The sequence below is a fragment of the Salmo trutta genome, chromosome 28, assembly GCF_901001165.1.
Source record: "Salmo trutta chromosome 28, fSalTru1.1, whole genome shotgun sequence".
Classification (NCBI taxonomy): Eukaryota; Metazoa; Chordata; class Actinopteri; order Salmoniformes; family Salmonidae; genus Salmo; species Salmo trutta.
The window spans coordinates 39731236-39750084 of NC_042984.1; the positions used below are offsets into that span (position 1 = coordinate 39731236).

Genomic DNA, 18849 nt, shown 5'->3' on the forward strand with positions numbered 1-18849 from the left:
TTGACCTGACTCACTCAAACATACTACACTGCACAACTGCACCCACCATAACAACATCTGCCAACTCTCATCACATATGTCCATGCTGCTCACTTGAGTCTTGTCGCTATGTAAAAATGGGGCAGAATATGTGAACAAAAGTGGCACCATGAGTTGATTGAAAAGATGGCCACTGGGCCTCCCGAGCTGCGCAGCATCTGAGGCACTGCATCACAGTGCTAGAGGCGTCACTGCAGACCCGGGTTCGATCCCAGGCTGTGTCACAACCGTCCGTGACCGGGAGTCCCATAGGGCGGCGCACAATTGGCCTAGCATCGTCCGGGTTCGTGGAGGCTTTACTTGGCTCATTGAGCTCTAGCGACTCCCTGTGGGGGGCCGGGCACCTGCAGGCTGACTTGGGAAGTCAGTTGAGCGGTTTCCTCCGACACCTTGGTGCGGCTGGCTTCTGGGTGGGCGGGTGTTAAGAAGCGTGGTATGGAGGGTCATGTTTCAGAGGATGCATTACTTGACCTTCACCTCCTGAGCCCGTTGGGGAGTTGCAGTGATGAGACAAGATCGAAATTGGGGAGAAAAAGGGGATAATATATATATATATATATTTTTAAGATAGCCTTTGTTTTATACTGTGTAGTAGTGGCTATGGATGAATGGGGCATACTGTGTGTAGTGCAGTAAAGAACACTGGCATTTGGCGACTGGTCATTGCATTGGAAATGTAATATTTTGTCAAACAGTGAACCCTGTTGACCTCTAGTGGCTTTATCCAGATATGAATCATCTACGCTATTACTTAAGCTGCATCTCAATCATCCAAAACAGACTCCTTTCTTTGTCTCCTTTCCTTCATCTGCACTGATGTGAAAAACTCTGGTCAGATTAGAGCAGATGTAGGACAGAAAACGAGAGCAGATGAAGGACAGGAAACGAGGAGAGGAAACTACATTGGACTACTGAGATGCACCACTGGTGTCAGCATCTGCCTCCCTGTTTTGACATTGCTGGATGTAATGACCGCAATGGTCAAAACAGGGAATCATTTATGTTTTACCGACCAAGAAAAGTCATTTCTTTGAGCAAGAAATGTAAATAGCTTGAGAGAAAACTTCACTTTAATATGACAAAATAGTAATAAACAGAAGTACACAGTGACAGAATAAAACAAATTAAAAACGGATGCTGTTCTTAAGACACCAAATAAAGTCAACTCATCATTACACTGGCACTGAGCAATCTTAAAAATCACACACGTTTTAAAATGTATTTTTTTAATAATCTCTGGGCCTCACCTCTTTTCTCCACCAGTATTGAGCCTGTGACTAAATAATACGTACACAGGGAAGTACACTTTGATATCCTGTCTAAAGTCTAAAAACACACCAATCAATATGTATTAAGTACTATGTTGTATTAAAAAAATAAAACGTATTGAGGAACCAAAGGAGTCACAAACTGCTCATGAAATGCTTTTTACTGACATTTTTTTGGGGGACGTGAAAACAAAATGCATCAAGTAAGAGGTTCTCTTCTTACCTCCCGAAGAAACTTACATATACTTACTGGCAGAAATAAATCCAGAGACAAGGTCAAAAACAAATAATCCTTAGACAACAATGTGTTGATCAGTTATTTGTTTAGAGGATGTTCTCAAATGCTTCCCATGTCTATAGCGTAACGCTACCATTCATTCATTCATTCATCCATTCATTCATTCATCCATTCATCCATTCATTCATCCATTCATTCATCCATTCATTCATTCATTCATTCCGTCAATCGGAATCAAACGTGTGATTGATTGCAGCCAAACAGAAATACATGCTGCGTGTGATCAAATAATGTGAACATAGATTGGCAGTATGGCACAAGGTCAGATATGTGTACAAGGGGTGACATTATCAAAACACATTCAAAAACTGCCTGACCTACAAAATCAAACACATACGCACTGACACAACCTGTTATGACATGCTAGTCCCTTTGAGCTGTTGGTTGCAGAGTGATAACATATCTGTGTTAAACAAGACGATCCTGTTGAATGCATTTAGCTCAGGTTCAGTGCTGCAGTAGACGTTACTGCAAAACCCACAGAATAGGGCCTAAATTAATACAACAATTCTCTGTTTAAACCCTTGGGGGGGGAAAAAAAAACACTTAAGAATCAGTAAACAGTATTCTCCCAGAAGGCATTGCATTCTATTGCACACGTCCCTTAACAGGCATAGTGACAGAGGCTTGGTGGTGAACGGGGTGAGAGCAAAGGGACAGAAAAAAGAGAGGAAAAAGAAAGAACAGAGATTGAAAAAGAGGAGAGAGGGGGAGAACAAAGCGCATGTGTGTGGAGAATCACACCTATACCGAGGGCAGAACAAGGAAGTGGAGTTGAATAAAGCTTGGCTTGCACAGCAAGTCCTAACCCCTGACCCAAACAGAGATGAGGGTTTACCCTCCCTAGGGGTTTGGTCTAGTTCTCATCCACAGAAGAGAGGAACAATATTTCCTTCTAGAGTGAGTACATGATTTGACACTACTGTCAAGCGTAACATCTCCCTTTTACCTTCTCTACATAGGGTAGCAGAGCCATATGAGTGAGCCTCCTGGGTTCGAGTCCTCCTCCTGCAGTCCCATAGCTGCTCCAGAGGAACAGAGCCAGTGCGTGTGTTTCTATACATAGCCGGTGGCAGCAGAAGCAGTCCCAGGTCCTACCCAGTGGTTCAGTACCTGTAGCTTAGGTTGGCTGGTGGCTGTGCCCCTGTCCCGACATGCCCAGGCCCAGCCCCAAGTCTGGACTGAAGCTATAGCTTGACATTGCTGAGGTCCTTGGAGAGAATCTGGAGGTAGGTCTCGTGGATGGCACTGAGAAACGCTGGGTCATTCTGCACAGGGCACAAACACAGGACAGAGAGAGAGAGAGAGAGAGGACTTATCTTCCAGTCATTTTATATAACAGTAGCAAACAAGTTCTCAGACTTCAACTGCTTCAGTTCACTCTCTCAAGTATTAGATTTAGGTACACACACAGAAGGAATTCATAACATAATTCATAACTCATGCATAACACATTCGTAAGCCGTTCATGAGCATTTCATAAATGTCAACAGCAAGATGACATCTGCAGTAGAAAAACCCCAAACCAGACGAAAGGCTTCAAACACAAGAAAAAGGCTTCAGCTCTCTCTGTACCTTGATGAGGTGGATGAGTGTGTCCTGCAGCTGGGTCCTGTTGCAGGGGGATTGGGGGGGCTCCACGGCCCCTGTGGCTGCGGCTGGAGGGGAGGGAGGAGCAGCTTGCCTCTGCAGTTCCGTTGGCTTGGCAACAGAACGCTGAAAGGCGCTTGGTGAGAGCAGCACCGAGCGCTCCGCCCCCGTCAGTGAAGCACCCGCCCCCGGTATCACAAGCCCTGCCTTCATAGGAACAGCCTTGGATGGGCGAGAGAAAGAGAGAGGGCAGGAAGAGGACATGGTAAGATTTCATTTCAACTATGTAAAGAACTACCTGTACAATCAAAGCCATCTACATCATGAAAGCAAAATCATACTAACTGGCATGGTTTCCGACAGTTTCTGAGACTGAGCGAACACATCCATTTCTTTACTCTGTGGCTGAGAAAGGCAAGAAAGGGAGCCCTTCAGAAATGACAGATTACACAAAGTCCGCATCTTGAAACAAAATAACAGGGGCAAAGGCAGTTACCTACCTGCACAGGGCCTGTGGGAATGCTGCAGATGGCAGCAGGATTGGGGATTTGCTCTCTGAAGCTCTGGGGCGTGGCCAATGGGCTGGGCAGGAAGTTGGGTGCGAGGACAGGCTTGTGGAGATCAGAGGGGCTGGGTTTCAGCGAGCCCAGGAGATCCTGCCCGAGGTAAGTCAACGGAGGGCCAGGGGGGGGACCGCGAGCCTCAGCCCCAGGTGGAGCCACCAACAGCGGGGACATAGAGTGCTGGAGTTCCCCTGGAGATCCACCGGGAAACACGGGGCTGGGGTGGAGGATGTAGCCTGGGCTGGGGCCACCTCTGGCCTCCATCAGGGGGATCAGACCAGAGGCCAGGTGCCGGTTGTTGCCCACTGGGGCTGCTGTGAGGCGGGGTGCCAGTAAGGGCTGGAAGGGTATGGATGGGGTGTAGTGCTGGGCCTGGAGGAGGTTGGCGGGGCTCGGGGCAGCAGGGTCTGTGGAACTCTGGGTAGGCATGGCTGGCAGCAGGCCGGTCTCCTTGGGTAGAGAACTGCCAAACAGCTCCTCCACGGTGATCTGCCTCTGGCCAGAGTGGGAGTTCTGCAAATACAGTAATAACAGTCAATATGAAACATACTTATACAGGGAACCATCCAATTATGACTGACAAGTAAAAGTCAGTTCAGTCATGCGAGAGAACACTTGTTACAGGTAGCGTGTTGTCAGACATAGTGCATTCATTTCAGGCAGAATGTGGTACTGTACCTTTTCTGGCGGTGGGGCGCTGGGAGCGCGCTCTGTAGCACCGCCGGCTGTTTTCAGCGTCTCTGTGTTCACCCCCTGCTCAGCAGTAACGGACATCTCCGTTTCACCCGTCTGAATCTAGTTAACGCACCAAACAAATCACACAGACACATGTATCATTTTGACATTCCAACTAGTGTTTTCAGTCTAATGCAGAATTAGACCCCCCCCCATCCACAGCTGGCTGCACACAATAATCAGGATTTTAAATCGCACTCTAATTCGTGATGTATGTGTAGGGGTAAAGTCCGTCAAACAATACTATTTTCTGGACTGTGTTCGCGTGTGTTTGTGGAAGTGTTGGGATTAGTAACTTGAAAAGTGATATATTACCTTCCATCACGTTTAACAAAAGTAACGCGTTACTTTACAATATTACTTTGGGTGGAAAGGGATACGCTATATTACTTTGTGTTACTATCATGGAAAAAAATCTCAATCTCCCTGTTTGACTGTCGGAGGGAGCAAGGCGAACCGTGCGCGCTCTACCAAACACAGGCTACTTACTAACTCGGGTTTGATCTCTGGTTTCTCCTTTCATTGGTGGCGCTGCTTTCCTGTACTAGCCTACAAGTGCTGCGTCATCATATGGGCTGCTTAGTTAGCCATATACACCAAGACAAACATCTGTACAGATTCCATATCTTTTCATGAAAAAAAAAATCTTTCTCAAGCCGCCAGTTCTGATCATGCGTTGTTTGACAAATGAACTTTAATAATACTACCCAATTTGAAAAAGTAACGCCTTACTTTACTTTGTTACTCCTAAAAGTAATCCGATTACTTTTGTGACGCATTACCCTCAATAGAGTCCTGGGCGATGACTTGACGATAAAGACCGCGCCTGTCTCTCACCCTGTGGTATTCATCCTTGGCCTTGCTGAGGAGCTCCAGGATGTCGATGGGGCGAGGTTCTGCGCAGCCATTGGTCCTCCCAGGGATGCTGGCCCTCTCTGGGGAGCCCCGGTGGGCCTGCATGGCTTCCTGCTTCACTATCCTGGAGGACGGACACAATAAAGATACAAACCCCCTCGCAAATCAGTGGAGAAAAAAAAAAACACAAAACACACAATCCGATCTCATATCTGTAATGTGCCAAATAACTCCCCGCAGCGGTGTGGGTGACGATGGTTTTCATATCTGTGGGTTAGTGGTGGTGTTGTTTCACCATACTCACTTCACCATGAGCTGAGCGATGCGCTGGCAGTCCTTCTTATCGTAGAACCAGATGCTGTATATCCCCACTGTAGGAAGAACACAGTGAAAAGAGGGAAATATTAAAAATGGCAGGCGGAAGGTTCACTGGCGCTAGGATACATGCCTTAGGTGGAGGGAGGTTGCAGGAAATGGATGCTTCAGCAACTTTGAGGCAACAGCGTGTGACAGGAGTGTCACGTTGCATACGTGTGTGTGAGATCAGAGATTCTTGCCAGGTTTCCCCTCCGAGGCTGGTAACCTAGCAACGGTAGTGTTTCTACAGCTACCTGGGGAACCTTGGGACGTGTAAACAGGTGTGTCTAAATAGGCCACATTTTCTAACATGAAGCACTGACACGACCCCTCCACTAACAGATGTGTGCAACGAGAGCAACGGCAGGACACAAACAGTCGAAATCACGCTAAACAAAAAATGACAAGTCACGATCCCTTCACAAGTCACAAGGACAGCCAAGAACCCCCTCCCTCCCAAACATACTTGTTCATGATATTCTTGCATCCCCTCCCCAGTGGCCTGCAGGCACTAGACTACTGGGGAGGAGTCACAGGGTTCCAGTCAGATAAAACTGCTGCCCCTCTGGATGACTGGATCAGACGCCTACAGAACTACCGCTGAGAGCAGACGTACTGTATCCATCCCATCCATGAGGTGGTTTCCAGGCAGCTCCGGAACATAGAGGCCCTGGGGCCAGAGGGACGCGTTTTCTCCCTGACTGAGCTCCTGGGTTGGGTGGACCCGTGTTAGCGCAAGGCCATGGGTGGAGGAGACCCGTCAGAGGAGATGCTCCTGCTCGACGCGCCCCATCAGTCTCAGCGTGACCTCCGGCACAAGGGGAAGGTCATCTTCCAGAGGACCCTGCGAGGTGGTCTGCTGAGTGCTTTTAGAGGCAAGTCTAACTGGAAGGCTAGTGTGTTTAGCATGTGGTCAATGTCCATCTGATTCATTTGTGTGCATGCATCTATACAGGGGTCAGCATAGAAGAATATTAAAAAGAGGTGGCATTATGTCAGAGGGGGCATGTGTACATTTGAGTTATTTCCCTGTATGTCTGTACGTGTGTGTCTGCTGCACAGACAGGGCCATTTTATTTTCCATATGACTAAAGAGGAAGATGAAAAAGTAGATTTTATGATGGGATAGCAGTCGAAGACCTCATACCTTCGTCATCAAAGAGTCTGGAAGAGTTCAAGTTCTCCTTTGAATTCAACACAGTTTGACAGATCTTTAATGACTGTGTGCAAGCGGTGCTCTGCAACTGCATTCCAAAGAAAATGTGTTTATAAAACATTGATGGTCTTCATTATTTATCTGGGGGCGAATTACATAAATAGCATAATCAATGCTAAATTTAGCCTAGTAATACAAAAGATGTACACCAGCAGCTCTTTTAATAGATATATAGGGTCATTCCCAGTGCCAGCGGGAGAGGAACGTATTTTCTGGCATTTCTCACATTTGGAGAAAGAATGTTTGAAATGCTTTATACATTTGTATCACTTTTTTGTTGTTGAAAATCATGATGAAAGTGGCCATTTTTAGACCTCCTGTAAGACCCTATGATCTGTGAACCGTACATGATACAGACATCTTGGTGTCATTATAACTCTTATAGTGTTCTCTAAAATATGGAGTACGTCTTGATTCTGATATACAATGTTTCACATTCATTTACTCATCTCAAAATGAAACTGTTTGATTTTGTTTGGAACAGTTTACTCTGCAAGTACATCAAATTTCCAGAGTGGGCTCCCTGCTAATTCTGAAGGCATGATGCATTTTATGAGCACCACCAACACAGTGAATGAGAAAATAGATTCAAAGGGAACTCGAACTGTGCAATCCTAAAGGAGGGTTGTGATAGAAATTGACATTAGTTAATGACCTATGTATAAAATGAGTGAAATCATCAAAACGTACCAGAGAGCCCACTCTGGAAATGTCATGTGTTTGAAGAGTATATTGTCACAAACATCTAAAAAATAAAAAAAATATATTTAGATTTTTTACATTTAATAAATGAATGTGAAAACGGTGTACTTCAGAATCTACACAGACATATTTTTAGAACACACTATAAGTAGTATAATGACACCAATATGTTGTCTGTATCATGTACGGTTCACAGATCATATGGTCTTACAGGAGGCATGTATAGGTCTATAAAGGGCCTAAAATTGCCAATTTCATCATGCTTTAAAAGAAATGGTTTATGATACAAACGTAGAAAGAACACTAAACATCCCTCCTCCCAATGAAGTTCCCATGTGAGAATTGCCAGAACAATGTGTTCCCGCTGGTGTGGAATCGCCCTATAGTTAGGTTTACCTAAACGACATGTTAACATGACCCTTCTCATCCCCACACTTTCTCAGAATCTTTCGTGTAGACCACGTGTCAAACAAGGCCCGCGGGCCGAATCTGGCCCGTGACACATTTCTATCCGGCCCGCGCAATGGTTTGGGTTGTCAATTCCTTTTGGCCCGCTTTCATAACGACCGCGATGCGCTGCACTCCAAGTCCTAGCAAGCACTGCCGACGTGTAGCATGCCAAACGGCATCGCATTGCCCCACACACACACCCCTATTTTTCCCCCTCACAGTTGGATTAACACTCCAAACAGCCTAACCGACTGCTCGGAGGCGGCCGCATGGTCCTAAAGCACACCGTTGCCTCGTTTTGTATCACATTCCAATGATACAACTGGGAGGGACATTTCAAAAATTTCAACCAGGGCCCTGTTCATTTCAAAAATGACATTTCTGAATGTGGGGAGGGACATGCAAAAACTTATACCGGACCGAAAGTTTAAACGGGTTGTAGGCCAAGTTTCGGTTCAAACGGGTCATTGCTGTAGACTACAGAAAATGTAATCTTGGTTGTCAAAAATGTCAAAAATGTATAAGATAAAGGGTATAAATTACTACTGAAGGACAATAGGTCACAGAAGCAAGTATAAATTAGTCAACAGTTGAGTCATCTACTTATGAAATTACAGCCTGATGCACTGGCATAGGTGAATTCAATGTCAATTGTGTTGCTTTCGTGTGTCCCATTTACAGCACTTAGCGGAGGGAAAGTGTACAGACACATGCCGCAGTCCTAGCTAGGCTACTAAAATGTTGCAGTCTGGCTTTAGTTTTTAAAGCTTGACAATGAATAACCAAAAAATTGGGGAACAGTGGGTTAACTGTCTTGTTCAGGGGCAGAACGACAGAGTTTTACCTTGTCAGCTCGGGGATTAGTTCCAGCAACCTTTCAGTTAGTGGCCCAATGCTCTAACCACTAGGCTACCTGCTGCCCCAAACTACAACACACTTTGATAGCACCATGCAGTAATGCTGCATTCAACCGCACTGGTGATCCATGCAGTAATGCTGCATTCAACCGCACTGGTGATCCATGCAGTAATGCTGCATTCAACCGCACTGGTGATCCATGCAGTAATGCTGCATTCAACCGCACTGGTGATCCATGCAGTAATGCTGCATTCAACCGCACTGATGATCCATGCAGTAATGCTGCATTCAACCGCACTGGTGATCCATGCAGTAATGCTGCATTCAACCGCACTGGTGATCCATGCAGTAATGCTGCATTCAACCGCACTGGTGATCCATGCAGTGCAAAACACGTTTTAAAATGTAAACATTACAACAACCTAGCTAAGTTTTTGTCATTTGGAGTTATGAACGACTTTTTGGATTAGGGTCGCAGCATATTATGCACATCTGAAAGCGTAGCATCAGTGATTTGTTATTTTGTTTTAATTTGTTGAAACGCTATATATAGCATCCTATGTATGTTTTCTAATAAAACTATAGCCATTTTGGCCCAGGTGTATGCACGTTTTCTTAGTGAAAATAAACCTAATAGGCTGTGTCTGGGCCGCAAATCCGGTGTGTTTTCAATATGGCCCGTGCGCTGCTTGAGTTTGACACCCCTGATGTGGATTAAAGGCCATATAATTGAATATTCTAGATGTGCAGGCTACATGGTGTGGACAGTAACAATAGCTGTTTCTGTAGGTCATTGCAAAGCAGACAATGGGGGGGGTGAAATCTCAGACTGACAAGTGGACTATTATGGAATATCCTACTCACAGTTAGCGTTTCTGTACAGCAGGAAGGGGTCTTGGAGCTGAAACTCAAGGTCTTTGTTGATGGGCTCCACTAGATTCTCTGTGCTCAGCCGATTCATGATTGTGAAGCCATGATGAGGGGAAGCAGACCTGTGGACAGGTTATTGAGAGCAATGGAGACAGACTATTAGGCTACATGTTTTCATGACTCAAAAAAAGAAAGAGAATGATTAAGATAAAGAGTAAGAGGGAGGGGTGGGTGTTAGGGGAGAGAGGAAGAGATCAATTAGGGAGGCATAGACATATGGACAATATAAAAGGCAACTATATCAAGGAGAAAGGACAAGTGGTGAGACAACAACCACATATAAAAAGGGGGTAGTTAAGTATCTTTGCAACAGTGGCCCCTTCAAAAAAGGTCACCACATATGTGATACAAATAAATTACCTTGCATAAACAAATAAGGTGCCCTCGATTTCGGTCTTTTCCTGAAATGGAAATTGCGCAGAAAAATGACAACTTTAACTTGATGAACATGAATCAATCAAGTACAAGAAGAATAACCAAAACATGCAAAAAGTCTGATATTTGGTCTGGGTTGCTTTCAATTCATTAAACCTTTTATTACGTTGCGGTTGTACTGAATGACAAGTTTCCCCCAAACGGTTCTTCAACCGTCTTTAAGGTATGGTTAATCTCTCGTGGACAGACTACTTAAACAGTACCGTAGATATGTCATGATACAACGGGATGCGTGAGACAGCAAGCAGCATACGTTCCTGTGCTTTCGACAAATCACGATTTCCCAGGTTTTAGCATCTTTCGAATTTCAGAAGGGGAGGGGACATTTGGCCTATAGACATGCAAAGAGAGAGGGTGGAGCTATTAGTTCTGGTTCCGATCCTCGTTCTCAATCTTCACTTATGGACCCAGAACTTTATCGAGCATCTGACCTATTACGCAAGACTTTAGTTCTGGGTTAACTGAGATCAATTCTGCGTTCACGTCTTGTTGGAAACTGAGTTAAAATGAATGCAAATTATTTGCGTAGAGCTTCCCATTGGTTGATTCTGATACTTCCCAATTGGGAAACTCAGGTATCATCTTTCTACGAGTAAGCAAGTCGAAAATCTCGGGAGTTTCTGACATGACGTGAACGCAGCATAAGGTATGGTTTGATCCTGTTAGGTAGGTGTGGCCTGATCAATATGGCTGTGAAATGTTGTGTGTGAAACCAAACAAAACACTGCAGCTGCGTGAAGTGATCATTCAGAACTGCACCGTTACCATTAAATCAAACATTGCACACAGCTGTGTCCTGCTGAACAGGGCCCTGGTTGCTAGCTAGCAGCTAGCTTACAGCGTTGGTACTTAGCTAATGTTAGCAAACTAGACAATATGTATCTACAAACTAGCTAGCTAACTAGTTTAAGTTAGCTAACTTAGAACAGCCTCTAACATGGCAGCCGTTCTAAAACCTGGCCAAACTCTCTTAACAATATGGGGAACTTTGAGCAGTTCTGAACTGGCTCCGACTGACATTTGTGTACAAGGCGCTCTGTGAATGCCAAAAAGCTCCTCTGTGAATGCCAAAAAGCCCCATGTGTCTGCTCTCAGTTGCCACTCCCCAAGCAGAGCTGACTTGAAGTGTCAGCTTTCAGACCCCACATTTGCATAGGGAGTGACTTGTCATTTTCTGGCCTAAACACACAAAGAATCGATTCTCAAATTGACAGTCTAGCAGCCATTGTGGTTTCATCTCACTGTGATATTCTCAGTCAGATTTAGAGCTCTCAACATGAACCAAAAACAAAATATTTTCATAGAATTTAAAGAACAGCACTTTCTCTTGGTCACAGTCAGGACAAAAATCACTTTGTGCTTGAAGTTGAAGTTGTGAACAGTCTGCGCACATTTGAATGGACTCTCTCTGCCGCTCTGTGGACGTTTAGGAGAAAATTCTGTCGACAGTTATAAGAAATAGTGAAGATATTGTACTGTCATTAAGAATGATATTTATTTGACAGTTATGAGAGATCGTAGAGTAAGTTATATTTACAATTTGATTGTTACTATATCTAGAAAGCATTTCAGTCATTTCAAGACCTCTACCCACACTTTTGAACAGGGAAAGAAATCATAGATATGATTTTTCATAATATTTGTACTATGTACTTGAGATTGTGTCCTCAAAAGCGAGTACACCTCAGCAATAAAAAAAAATTATATATATTTTTTTAAATCTTCCAAAAAGCTGAGTTCCAGACATTTCAACAAAAATTGTACAAAAAATTGCAACATTACCTGTTAATGTATGTCAATCTCATGAAAAATAATTCAGTTTGGGTTTGTCTATTTAGGCAGAAATCTAAATGTTGCCCCATCATTAAAACAACCAAAGACTTGCTACACAACCCAGCAGGAACACGCTTGTTGGCTTGATATAGCTAACGTTAGCTAGAGGTGTGTGGTTATCTGCAATATCAGTCAAAAGTTTGGACACACCTACTCATTCAAGGGTTTCTTTATTTTTTACTATTTGCTACATTGTAGAATAATAGTGAAGACATCAACACTATGAAATAACACATATGGAATCATGTAGTAACCCAAAAAGTGTTAAACAAATCTAAATATATTTTATATTTGAGATTCTTCAAACTAGCCACCCTTTGCCTTGACAGCATTGCACACTCTTGGCATTCTCTAAACCAGCTTGATAAGGTAGTCACCTGGAATGCATTTCAATTAACAGGTGTGCCTCACCAGCAAAGCACCCCACACCATCACACCTCCTCCATGCTTCACAGTGGGAACCACACATGCAGAGAACATCTGTTCACCTACTCTGCGTCTCAAAATGCCACGGCGGTTGGAACCAAAAATCTCAAATTGGGACTAACCAGACCAAAGGACAGATTTCCACCGGTCTAACGTCCATTGCTCGGTTTTTGGGCCCAAGCAAGTCTCTTCTTCTTATTGGTGTCCTTTAGTAGTGGTTTCTTTGCAGCAATTTGACCATGAAGGCCTGATTAACGCAGTCTCCTCTGAACAGTTGATCTTGAGATGTGGCTGTTACTTGAACTCTGTGAAGCATTTATTTGGGCTGCAATCTGAGGTGCAGTTAACTGTAATGAATTTATCCTCTGCAGCAGAGGTAACTCTGTCTTCCTTTCCTGTGGCGGTCCTCATGAGAGGTAGTTTCATCATAGCGCTTGATGGTATTTGCGACTGCACTTGAAGACTCTTTTAAAGTTCTTGACATTTTCCGAACTGACTGACTTTCATGTCTTAAAGTAATGATGGACTGTCATTTCTCTTTGCTTATTTGAGCTGTTCTTGCCATAATATGGACTTGGCTTTTACCAAATAGGTCTACCTTCTGTATACCACCCATACCTTGTCACAACACAACTGATTGGCTCAAACGTATTAAGACGGAAATAAATTCCACAAATGTACTTTTAAAGGAGGCACACCTGTTAATTGAAATGCATTCCAGGTGACTACATCATGAAGCTGGTTGAGAGAATGCCAAGAGTGTGCAAAGCTGTAATCAAGGCAAAGGGTGGTTACTTTGAAGAATCTCAAAAATAAAATATATTTTGATTTAACACTTTTTTGGTTTATACATGATTCCATGTGTTATTTCATAGTTGATGGCTTCACTATTATTCTACAATGTAGAAAATAGTAAAAATAAAGAAAAACCCTGGAATGAGTAGGTGGGTCCAAACTTTTGACTGGTACTTTATTTAGTTAGCTAGATTGCTAATGATAAGCCTATTTTTAAAGGTCTCTGTGATAAATTAAGTAGAGTAGATAGTTAGCCGTTGAGCATAACGCTCAGTTCCATTACATTACACATAAGAATCATTGACGAAGGCATCTTGTTCTGTATGGGGGAAGTTTTGTTAAGAGCCCTGACAGTCAGTCTGAAGATTAACACGCATCGCTAGCGGTATGGTTTTGGAAGCATAAGGACCTTATCTTTCATATCAGCGAGAAATAATTGTCAAACAACAAAAGGTTAAATTGATACACACATTAATAGGGTTAGGGTTCCCACGCGGCCATATCACAGTGCGTGTTTACAGACAGAAGACAGTGCTAATTAGCCATCATGCTCCTAATACCTGGGTGTAATTATTTATCCTCTTGCTCTTTCGCACCCCAGTATCTCTACTTGCACATCATCACGCCAGTGTCAATGCTAAATTGTAATTATTTCGCCTCTATGGCCTATTTATTGCCTTACCTTCCCACTCTTCTACATTTGCACACACTGTACATCGATTTTTCTATTGTGTTATTGACTGTACGTTTGTATATGTGTAACTCCGTGTTGTTGTTTTTGTCGCACTACTTTGCTTTATCTTGGCCAGGTCGCAGTTGTAAATGTGAACTTGATCTCAACTGGCCTACCTGGTTAAATAAAGGTGAAAAAAAGGCCGCCAGAAAGGTGGTCGCTGAAAAATACTGTCAGCTGCAACTGTGATAAAAACCGGGGGGGAAAAAAAGTGTACAGTAAGTGTATATTTAGCATTTGTGAAATTATTTTGATGTGATATGAAAGTAACGTTAACATTAAATGGCTTTTATGTTTCTAGAACCGTATCGCAATTGAGAATCGATTCATGTTTAGATAGAGTATTTTGCCGTTTTGGCTGCCAGAGCCGGTCTACTTCTGAAAAAAACTAACGGTCCTTGAAACTTAGAGTAACGGTAGGCTCCTTAAGAGTACATATTGGACTAGGTAGATAGCTCGCTTGCTAGCTACTGTACGTAGCTGATAGTTACTTATCTAGCTATGCAACGCTAGCTAGCTACCTTTTAGTTAACAGAAAGAAACAAGCGACTCCTTTGGCGAGCTTACCCATTCATTTGCTTTGGAATTAAATGTGTACAGTGCTACCTGTCCGGTAACATCGAGAAGTTTGTTGATATACGGGTCTTGTTGTTGTAGAGCTGCAAGGCTCATTTTACCGGCGGTCTCCATCTTGAATACAACGCTTACCACACGGAATAATTTCTATGAACACTCAATTTCCACTGTCCTCGGGAAGACATGGTCACAATGCCGTATAGTTCTGCTCCACTTTTAGTTCCGCAACGAGTTGGAGTGATTGGTCGTGTTCGAGAGCATCAAAAGTAAAAACCGTTATGTATCATGTGTAAATTGTGAGTGATTGACTGATCTACAAATGCTATTGAGTATTTATTAATGACGCAAGGTGATTTGTAGATCAGTTCAGTCAGTGTTGAATCGCACTTCGAATGTGCCTAAAAATGATTGCTCCCTCACGTGTAGGCTATCATGAATTTGAGAGGTGACTATTTTGCTATGGGCCTGTCTATCCAAGCAGACTATATAACTTGATGATGACAAAACGTCAAACCCATAGCCCTGGATTATCATAACCCAGATCTCTAAAAACCCAAACAATATATTTTTTAAATCAACATAGTCAGCTGTCTGTGGAAAATAATGACCACACCCACCAATTCATCAATTTCTTTTAGTCTCAGGAAAAGTGTTAGGGTCTAAGAATTCATTTCGGACTGGACAAAATATTATATTTTTTCCTTAGGGCCAAATACTATGTAGACGGCACGATTTACCACAAGGCGGCACTGATGCAATATATTTCGATGACACCGATAATCCGTGTGGCAACACCTTTATAATATACAATTTGGAGCTACAGGTGACCCTCAAATTTAAAGCATATTTTAGCATGGGGGGAAGACATATGTTTTTGAAATAAGCACCTCAATGCGAGGTTTGGCAATAGTAAAAGAGACACCTGTTCTGTAAATAAACCTACCGTTATTAGTTTTAAGTGAGTGACGGGCCTCCAACTCAGTCTTAAACCCGTAGGCCTACGCTATAGGCCGAAAGATAAAAATGGATATTGAAAGTCATTAGTTATTTTCTGAAGTAGCCTTAGGCTAGTTAGGCCAACAACATCCTTTGCTTCAATTCACTGAGGAACAAAGGAGTAAAATTAAGGGATTATCGCTGTGAAACAGTTGTCCAGCTGCAGATAGGTAGACCTAGGCTAATCCAATAACCAGTAACCGTCCAACACACAGAGGATTCATTTCCTTTCGATTCGTTACAGAATGTGGGCCCTAAACTGTGTCATGTGGCCCCAAAAAAGAGGGAGATGATATTGCGGTCACGGTCAGGGTTCGAAGACACCGGGGTAAGTCATGGGGATAGTGTTACACAATTTATGTTGCCTAACGACCTCATGCTAATAGCCTAATCAATGGCAAAATTTGAAAAAAACAACTGACGGACAATATATGTGTAATGTGTAGGTATAATAACACACGAGCTACATTATTTTATAGGCTATACGTTTCATACCGTAGACCAGTAGCGGTGCGTGGGTAAAATCACTGGGGAAGCCAGAAAAAAAAGCCACATTACAACCTGTGTTGTGAAAATTGCCTTGTTTGCTCAATAAATCCTGTTAGTTCATATGCCTTGCAACCATGATAAAAATAGGCCTAAGGCCGAGACAGTAAGACACAGTGGCAGAATAAACTCCTTTGTTTCATCACAAAAGCGGAAGTCCACAGAGTATATTTCATGTAACAAACAGTTACATGACCTACAGAATGGCCAAGCAAATTAATATTTCTCATATTTTCCCACCCCTAAACAACTATTGGAATAGATATAGTCCTTGGATCACTCCAGACCTGTCTGCCCTTGACCAGCACAAAAACATCCTGTGGCGTTCTGCATTAGCATCGAATAGCCCCCGTGATATGCAACTTTTCAGGAAAGTTAGGAACAAATATACACAGGCAGTTAGGAAAGCTAAGGCTAGCTTTTTCAAACAGAAGTTTGCATCCTGTAGTACAAACTCAAAAAAGTTCTGGGACACTGTAAAGTCCATGGAGAATAAGAGCACCTCCTCCCAGCTGCCCTCTGCTCTGAGGCTAGGAAACACTGTTACCACTGATAAATCCACTATAATTGCGAATTTCAATAAGTATTTCTCTACGGCTGGCCATGCTTTCCGCCTGGCTACCCCTACCCCGGTCAACTGCCCGGCACCCTCCACAGAAACCCGCCCAAGCCCCCACCATTTCTCCTTCACCCAAATCCAGATAGCTGATGTTCTGAAAGAGCTGCAAAATCTGGACCCCTACAAATCAGCCGGGCTAGACAATCTGGACCCTCTCTTTCTAAAATGATCTGCCAAAATTGTTGCAACCCCTATTACTAGCCTGTTCAACCTCTCATATCGTCTGAGATTCCCAAAGATAGGAAAGCTGCCGTGGTCATCCCCCTCTTCAAAGGGGGTGACACTTTAGACCCAAACTGCTATAGACCTATATCTATCCTACCCTGTCTTTCTAAGGTCTTCGAAAGCCAAGTTAACAAACAGATTACCGACCATTTCGAGTCCCACCGTACCTTCTTCGCTATGCAATCTGGATTCAGAGCTGGTCATGGGTGCACATCAGCCACGCTCAAGGTCCTAAACGATATCATAACCGCCATCGATTAGAGACATTACTGTGCAGCCATATTCATGGACCTGGCCAAGGCTTTCGACTCTGTCAATCACCACATTCTTATTGGCAGACTCGACGGCCTTGGTTTCTGAAATGATTGCCTCGCCTGGTTTACCAACTACTTCTCTGATAGAGTTCAGTGTGTCAAATCGGACGGCCTGTTGTCCGTACCTCTGGCAGTCTCTATGGGGGTGCCACAGGGTTCAATTCTTGGGCCGACTCTCTTCTCTGTATACATCAATGATGTCGCTCTTGCTGCTGATGAGTCTCTGATCCACCTCTACGCAGACGACACCATTCTGTATACTTCTGGCCCCTCTTTGGACACTGTGTTAACTAACCTCCAGACGAGCTTCAATGCCATACAACTCTCCTTCTGTGGCCTCCAACTGCTCTTAAATGCAAGTAAAACTAAATGCATGCTATTCAATCGATCACTGCCGCACCTGCCCGTCCGTCCAGCATCACCACTCTGGACGGCTCTGACTTAGAATACGTGGACAACTACAAATACCTAGGTGTCTGGTTAGACGGCAAACTCTCCTTCCAGACTCACATTAAGCATCTCCAATCCAAAATTAAATCTAGAATCAGCTTCCTATATCCCAACAAAGCATCCTTCACTATTGCTGCCAAACATACCCTCGTAAAACTGACCATCCTACCGATCCTCGACTTCGGCGACGTCATCTATAAAATAGCCTCCAACACTCTACTCAGCAAACTGGATGCAGCCTATCACAGTGCCATCCGTTTTGTCACCAAAGCCCCATATACTACCCACCACTGCGACCTGTACACTCTCGTTGGTTGGTCCTCGCTTCATACTCATTGCCAAGCCCACTGGCTACAGGTTATCTACAAGTCTCTGCTAGGTAAAGCCCCGCCTTATCTCAGCTCACTGGTCACCATAATAGCACCCACTAGTAGCACGCGCTCCAGCAGGTATATCTCACTGGTCACCCCTAAAGCCAATTCCTCCTTTCGTCGCCTTTCCTTCCAGTTCTCTGCTGCCAATGACTGGAACAAACTGCAAAAATTACGAAGGTGGAGACTCATTTTCTCCCTCACTAGCTTTAAGCACCAGCTGTCAGAGCAGCTCACAGATCACTGCACCTGTACATAGCCCATCTGTAAACAGCCCATCTATCTACCTCATCCCCATACTGTATTTATTTATTTATCTTGCTCCTTTGCACCCCAGTATCTCTACTTGCACATTCATCTTCTGCACATCTACCATTCCAGTGTTTAATTGCCATATTGTAATTACTTCGCCACCATGGCCTATTTATTGCCTTAACTCCCTTATCTTACCTCATTTGCACTCACTGTATATAGACTTTTTTTTCCTACTGTATTATTGACTGTATGTTTTGTTTATTCCATGTGTATCTCTGTGTTGTTGTATGTGTCGAATTGCTATGCTTTATCTTGGCCAGGTCGCAGTTGCAAATGAGAACTTGTTCTCAACTAGCCTACCTGGTGAAATACAATTTTTAAAAATAAAATTGATTTAGAACCACGGAGAGTTTA

At 43.6% G+C, this 18849-nt stretch overlaps 1 protein-coding gene across 4 annotated transcripts; it reads right to left on the reverse strand.

Moving 5' to 3' along the window:
• Nucleotides 1-1091: 1091 nt before the first annotated feature.
• LOC115166216 (mRNA-decapping enzyme 1A) lies at nt 1092-14938 on the reverse strand. Of its 4 annotated transcripts, none has more exons than XM_029720014.1 (11): nt 14651-14737; nt 10500-10627; nt 10222-10262; nt 9796-9923; nt 5653-5719; nt 5331-5472; nt 4437-4553; nt 3696-4271; nt 3541-3600; nt 3181-3417; nt 1092-2873 (listed from the first exon to the last, which is right to left on the reverse strand). In XM_029720014.1, exons 2-11 carry the CDS (start codon nt 10545-10547, stop codon nt 2793-2795), a joined length of 1497 nt encoding a protein of 498 aa, XP_029575874.1. In that variant the 5' UTR covers nt 10548-10627; nt 14651-14737; the 3' UTR covers nt 1092-2792. The 4 variants fall into 4 exon arrangements, with proteins under 4 accessions (XP_029575874.1, XP_029575875.1, XP_029575871.1 ...); XM_029720015.1 differs by lacking the exon at nt 14651-14737 and adding an exon at nt 11062-11773; XM_029720011.1 differs by lacking the exon at nt 10500-10627 and having other exon boundaries at nt 14651-14938.
• Between the last annotated feature and the right edge of the window lie 3911 nt (nt 14939-18849).

Bases quoted from the DNA above. Each gene is read 5' to 3' on its own strand.
- LOC115166216 (XM_029720011.1), bottom strand. From the start codon at position 14,773: ATGGAGACCGCCGGTAAAATGAGCCTTGCAGCTCTACAACAACAAGAC. The intron at 5,720-9,795 runs GTGAGTAGGATA...TTCTTCCTACAG, and splicing joins GCTGTACAGAAACGCTAACT to TGGGGATATACAGCATCTGG. The intron at 4,272-4,436 runs GTACAGTACCAC...CTGTATTTGCAG, and splicing joins GCGCCCCACCGCCAGAAAAG to AACTCCCACTCTGGCCAGAG.